Below are 7003 nucleotides of genomic sequence, written 5' to 3' on the forward strand. Positions count from 1 at the left end.
GAAAATCTAGAAGGAAATATGAATTTTGTACTGTGGTGAGTTACAACACCGGAACGCATACGAATCAATAGCTGAGCTCGGCAACTGATGTCAGTTAGTGCTGCTGATTTCAGCCCATAATACGCTCTGGTTTTTATAAATCTCGTTACAATATACCAGGAAAAAAATTTGGTCGAATGAATTGCATATTAATGAATCACAACATCATCAAATATGTATCATACGTAAATATAAATGCTAGTACTTATGCATTCATTTTGAACTTTATTAAATTCAAAATGAATTTTGTTTAATTGGAAATGAATATGATGAGAGTTTTTTTTTATCATAAAAAAATAAATTTTACAACTGTTTCGTCGAGGTATGATGTTAACATAAGTTACATGAAAATAAATAACACCTGTATTAAGATTGAATAATTTTTTTTCTTGCTGTATCGAATGGTTTCAGTGATTTTTTTTATTAAATTTTGATGTAAATCCGAGATGCATCTGTGGAACTAATGATAAGCTTAAGAACGAAAAAAAAAATCGATGTTGCAAATTAATTGCAGCGACACAAACCACTATTCAAACTAATAAATATCGGCTTTCAGCATTCATTCTGCTGCGATACATTCAATAGCAAACAGAAAAAAAGTCGTTTTGAATAAAACCCCAACAAACGTATTCTAATTATTCAACACAAAATGAAACTGCAGCAATTGAATGGGCTGTAATCATCACCGCGGATAAATCACTATATATGGAAAATTTCATTAATTCTCTGTCACGTACTTGCTAATGAAAATGGATTGGATTTTTTTTTCTGCGGTTGCAACCCATAAAGCCGATATTCTAAATGGAATACGGCTGTTAAATTGTGTGTTTTTTTTCGAATTCAATTCAAGTTAATTGACAAATGAATAAAACGTGAAAACACACGTCTAATCGAAAATGAAGTACTGTGATTTATTGTGAACGTGTTAAATTTGCGACCAATTTGAATTTGATGACAACTTTAACGTCTTTTTTTTTTAACTTGGACAAATCGAATGAAATTTACTTTTGATTTAAATGAGTCATTTTTTTTAAATACCCAGATGCTGGATTTAGTATTTTTCAGTAAAAGCCAATTTAACTCGTTCTCATTTTGCTCTTTTCTACGACAATAATTCACGATTATTATGAAAAGGCAATAGAAAAGATTTCTGCGAAATAAGTAGATGTAAAATAAATGAGAATGCTTTTGAATGCTAAATTATATGCTTTACATGATTTAGTTTTCATAGAAGTGCATAGATTGTGAGAAAAATAAATCGTTTCATTTGTGAAAGTAGAACATCGAAGAAAAGAAAGGAATTGTGCCGAGAAAATATGTGCCACCGTTGAAAAAAAAAAAAACAAACAACAACACCAACAACCAGAACAACAAAATGAAATTACAAACAGTAAGCACATTGTATTGTACGGAGGCTGGCAATGTGGCAATAATAGGTGCAACATACAGGCTGAACAGTGTGCTGTTCACACACAATCACTTGGATATACGTATAAATTTTGTGCCAAGAGACGGAATTCAGCAAAAAAAAAAAATACGGCAATATAACAATGGAGCGGAAAAAAAGTTTTTAATTAATTGTTATTTATGTTGTTCCATGCATAAAAATTGTGTTATTCAACTTTGTGTTTATGAAATATAATATTACATTTCGCCATCGTACTCGAAGCCATGCCGCACGATTAGCCACTCTCACACTAACACACAGCCAAAAGGACACAGCACAACAACAATAACTAAGAAAAAACATGTGATTTGAATGACGACAGCGTACTACCTACGCGAATGTAAAATGGGAATATGTGTTATTATATGAGGATATTTTATGACAGAAGTTTTACCTTTTTTCACTTCACCCCGATTTCAGGTATGCTTCTATTGCAATGTACGTACGCTCAGCCATCGCTTCATAGCGGAGTATAAATTAAACGAAGAAAAAAAAATTTAAAATAGTATAAAATAATAGAAAATTCTCCCTTCAACAGCAGCACCAGCAACAGCAGCAGCAGCAACAGCAGCAGGTGTCGTTCTATCCACAGAGGATCAGAGCGTAATATAAATTAGAAGTGAAAGCGAACCAAGCCGAAATCATTAATATTGTGTCGCCAGCATACAAGCACGTTGGCTCCAGCAAAGCAACCACTTAGCCACTGCAAATGAATGGTCCAAATGAGTAGGTGAACAAAGAATGATGATGAATAATATGTTTGCATGCTGCGCAGTTTTGTTCCAATTTTCATTACTCACTAATTTATCACCACTCGAGAATTTAACTTTGATTCCATCCACCTTTTTTCCCTCTTTCTCTCTCTCTCTCTCTCTCTCTCTCTCTCTCTCTTTCTCAGCACCTCAATTCTGGAAGCAATGCTTTAAGTTTGCAAACCATTCAGGGAAATTTGATTGAAAATTCAATTTTGTCCACAGATATTGAATTAAAATCGATTCACTCAGTCTGCCCACTAGAAGAAATGAACAAAAAAATAAAGAATTTAAATAACCCATAAAAAATTTGTACATGTTTTGTCCTAAGAACCCATATACATTATTATTATCATTTGGAGTGCTTTATGGTAGCTGTATCTAAAATGATATTCAACTATTACCGCTGATGGGATCATTTTACCCGTTGAACCGTTTCGATAGCTTGTTTTGAATCATGTACCATGTGGGAGAGGAAAAAAACCGATATTGTTTAGCATTCATATTTCATACATCATGAAATTATATTGTTATGTTTCATTCTTGCAGGTTGTGCAGAGAGAAACCAAGAGGGAGACAAAACGAATGAACGAACGAAATAAGCATGTGATGTGCATACCGTGAAGTACACACATTTGCGTTCTTGCCAACTATAGTTGAATATATATACGGTACTTTTTTTTCGATATACAGTTCATGTGACGGCGATACGATACACACGGGCATTAGACCGTACTACTACTTCAAACGTCAGAATATTCATTGTACAACTCTGTACATAAATTATAAGTCATCAATCAAACGTTTCTGCGAGATGGAGTCTAGAGTAAAGACATCAAACCAACAAAGAAAACGCATTGCATATACATTCGTATCAACGTCGGTGGTGGTGGTGCTTGAAGGGCATAACAATTTGTTCGTATGCGTATGAATGGCTCAGGGGATGATAGTTTGTAGCTGTTAAAAACAACTTCTTTCGTTCGATGAAATTATATTTGAAAAAAAGTTAAAATGTGTGTATGGACTTGTTGAGCTGCAATGGGCAAGGGGAAGGGTCTTTCGATTTTGCCCGAGTATAGCCTTTTTAAATCCAAGACTCCAACCCATCTAACCGTCTTTAACTTCTATTTCCGCAATTTGTTTTCAGCAATAGCAGTCTCATAAACTTCTATAGTTCACCCCTGCGATCTTCTTCGCAACCAATTTTCGCTGTTGTTCATTTTTTTATTGTTTTTCAGTGTATTGAGACCTAAAACGATTGTGAATTCTTTCAACCCTCCAAAAAGCCTGCATAGAATCTCTTAATATTTTCAAAGTCTTTCTTTTGTGCATCTATAAATATTATTTATTGCCGTTGCCTTTTTTATCTGAGCGGAATATCTTATGAAAAATATATGCTACTTACATGGATCGACCTACTGCATAACAACAAGGCGTCCATACAAAGAGGTAAATTATCGTGAACATCAAATGTTTGCTAAATTTGTTGTACATTTTACTTTTACATGAACAACGATGGATGCGAAACATAAATGCCGAACCAATATTGTAGCTTTAGTAGTAATGTGGATGAACTAGAATTTTCGCAGAGTCTATTAAAGCCAGCATAAAATCGATCAAAAACTGCAAAGCGTCGAGCGCTTTGACAAACTTCAATAATTTAATAGATTAATTTTCGTTTGGTTCTGGTCCAAAACGAACTGATCCATTTTCGCCAATGCAACGAGTGTAATTCATTGCTTTAATAATTATTCTTTTATATTTACGGCACAATGAATATACTTATTAGCAAAACGTAATAAAAGTGATTTGTCAATTAAATCGAATGGCTGTTTTCAACATAAACTAAAGGTCTATGTCTAATCCGTGCTGCAGCAGCAAATGCTTCTGCAAAAAAAAAATTCAATCCAATTAGCTAATAGCATTTTTTTTTAAATGGTTAGTTTAGTTGAAAGCTTATGCGAGAGCATCATAAAATGTCAATGCATATTGAAATCGATGGGTGCATGAAATTTGATTAGTTCATCACATTAACACTTCAAATGTGTTAGGCAATAAACACGGTGAATAAATCATGTTTTTATTGCATTATATGCAAGTGGCTAACGTACGACGTGTGATGCTGTTGTGCATATAAAGAGCCCGTGTGCAATTAATTTAATCAAGTGCCTTGTCGATTGAGTGTGCAGCACGATGTATAGGCACTAAATACGTTATTTACGAAGCCGATCATCAGTCAGAAATGTTGCTGCAATTTTTATGATTTTCAAGCTCAATTGGCCCATATCTTGTCACAAGTTCGCCTATATCGAAAGTATTCCCGTGTGCAAAATAATTGGCAAAATGGACGACTAATTTTGAAATATTTGCTGCATGCGAATCGTTTCAATCTGCTTCGCAAACACAAATGTTTGATTACTTTTCACGTTTAAAATTGACTCGTGTGATCGAGATTTTGTACGACAAAATTCCACAGTAAAGCGATATTCTACCGTTTGCCATTCTCTTTAGTTTACTTGGGCACATCGCTTCCACCTGGGCGGGTTAGAGTTGGAACAGTTCAAGTGTTTATTCGATTTCGTTTCACGAATGTGAATTGCGGCGAAATGATGATTTATTCAGAGCTGCAAAATGCGTGAACACTGAACACGAATCTGCAAATACAACTGGTGAAATTGTGTTTTGATTTGCACAGACCACCAACACTGTACGCCTCAAATAATTGCTATTATTTTTGATTAATGCAATAACCACATTCACTTTGCGCGCATAACAAATCCAGATATAGCCGGATTTTAAGCATGGCGACAGCAATGTTTTCTCATTTCCACTGAATTTCTGTCGTCTACTCATTATCTAATGGTTTTTCGGCAGCCAGACGGTTTCATTCCTCTGCACTTTATTGCCGATTGAATTTTGAATATCGAGATGAATTTTCTATTTGCCATTCCGTTTGCTCACACAGTCAGTGCCAGTGACAGAGAAAGAGAAGACAATGAAACACAGGGATAGAGATAGAGAGAACGAGATGGAATCACTGGCCATATAGTGTCAAAATGTAAAATCAACGCATTTGAAAATCGTAATGGCAAGGCAACGTGTGCACGAGGCTTTTTATTTGTTTCGCATTTAACGATGTGTTTACACATTATAAATTTATTGGATGCGAAAACAAAAACCCCATTTTCAGCACGGCATAAATAGTGCAGCTAATGGAATTTATGCCAACATTCACACGGGCTTGTGCCAATACGCCAATGGATTAGATTACCCATAAATTCGACTGATTAGTATTTCTGAATTCCATAAAACGGCTCGGATTAAATAAACGAATGTGTTTTCGGACTGGCGATGGGCTGAACTGAACTGAGATGGGTGATGCGAGGTCAAATCGGAGAATTTATTTCGAAATTTTCAATTGGCTATCCTGAATGAAATTGTGTTTTCTCTTGCATTGATCGGTGTCCATTTGTACAATAAATTCAGCAAATATAAACATCGTTGCAACGATTCTCGCGTACAATTTAACTCGATAGGATCTATACAAAATATTTCAATGGAAATGTACACACACAAAGAATTGAAACGAAATAAATTCGAATCATTGCAATGCAGTAGGCCAGGTTTAGTTTTGTCGATTTGAAAAGGTACATTTCGTTTGATGTCATTCAATATTTGTTGATTGGTGAACAAAAAGAAAAACGGTGTATTTTGTCGAAATGAATGAGGAACCGCCCGAAGAGCTCGCTGTTGTTGTACGAAAAAATGCCGAAATGAGTGTACGAACACGTTTGCAAAAGTTATGCGATACGATACTAGCCGATCCCACAGGTAGAACAAAAATATACGGTGCTAGGTATATTTCTATGAATATCCAAATTGTCAACTTTGTTTTTACTCAATAGGTCTACCAGTGCAAAGTGATTTAGATTTTAAATTATCAGCATTAATAACTCGTCAGTTAATTCCATTGCGGGAATTGGCCAGAAGTGCAGTTCGAACGATTGATCCGTCCGATGACCTGATCTGCTTAAGAGTTTCGTCTGATGCAAAAGAGTATTTTTTGATGTGGGATGAAAATTTTTTGCTCACAGCAATTCAGAAAATCGAGTCGACGGGCAAGGATGTGACCTCTAGGCCTGGCTATAGCCCAGCATCTCCAAGACTATACGGATAATAATAAGAAAAATCATTTGATTTTTTATATCAATAACAGTTCCCGGTCTCGTAGTCAATTCAAAACACGAATGTTCAAAATTTTTTCCAATAAAATCGAAGCAATCGACGGATTTTTTTGAAGAAGAAAAAAATAAAAAGAAGAAGAAGAAGTGTCTTTCATTGTTTGCGGAATAACCATTTTTATGGTTGAATTTCACGCGAATCTCGCATATTCTTGTTGGTTTGTTTTAAGCGTAACAAGCGAGATGCAGTCCATATGGATTTTATCTACATCATGCTATGAGATACGCATGATAAATTTACGGGTTTTGTGCTCAATGTACATGCACGGGCTGTTTTTATGATGCCTATTTTAGAGAACTTTACATTACGAATAAACTTACACAACTGTAAAAAAGAATACCCACACAGAGAGAGACACACGAGCAATAATAAACAAATCTGTGGAGATTCAGTTGCGTTCAGAAACACTGAAATGTAGCGTATGAAATGTGGAAAGTGAAGTTAAGTGTCGAAACCGAAAATGGTTGATGCGGATGGGTCGTGTGGATGTGAAATGAAATCTGGTATTTGCTTTTATAATCCC

General features: G+C 35.1%; 1 protein-coding gene across 1 annotated transcript; it reads left to right on the forward strand.

The window, feature by feature from the left end:
• The first annotated feature begins 5891 nt into the window (after positions 1-5891).
• On the forward strand, positions 5892-6502 carry LOC129567540 (dynein light chain roadblock-type 2-like). Its single transcript, XM_055444581.1, has 2 exons — positions 5892-6069; positions 6144-6502. Exons 1-2 carry the CDS (start codon positions 5958-5960, stop codon positions 6413-6415), a joined length of 384 nt encoding a protein of 127 aa, XP_055300556.1. The 5' UTR covers positions 5892-5957; the 3' UTR covers positions 6416-6502.
• Positions 6503-7003: the final 501 nt, after the last annotated feature.

This window comes from Sitodiplosis mosellana, unplaced genomic scaffold (assembly GCF_009176505.1).
Source record: "Sitodiplosis mosellana isolate CC-2019 unplaced genomic scaffold, AAFC_SMos_1.0 Smas_scaffold_11, whole genome shotgun sequence".
NCBI classification, from domain to species: Eukaryota; Metazoa; Arthropoda; class Insecta; order Diptera; family Cecidomyiidae; genus Sitodiplosis; species Sitodiplosis mosellana.

Excerpts from the sequence above, each read along its gene's own strand:
- LOC129567540 (XM_055444581.1), top strand. The coding sequence starts at position 5,958 with ATGAATGAGGAACCGCCCGAAGAGCTCGCTGTTGTTGTACGAAAAAAT. Across the intron at positions 6,070-6,143 it reads GATACTAGCCGATCCCACAG|GTCTACCAGTGCAAAGTGAT; the intron begins GTAGAACAAAAA and ends TTTACTCAATAG.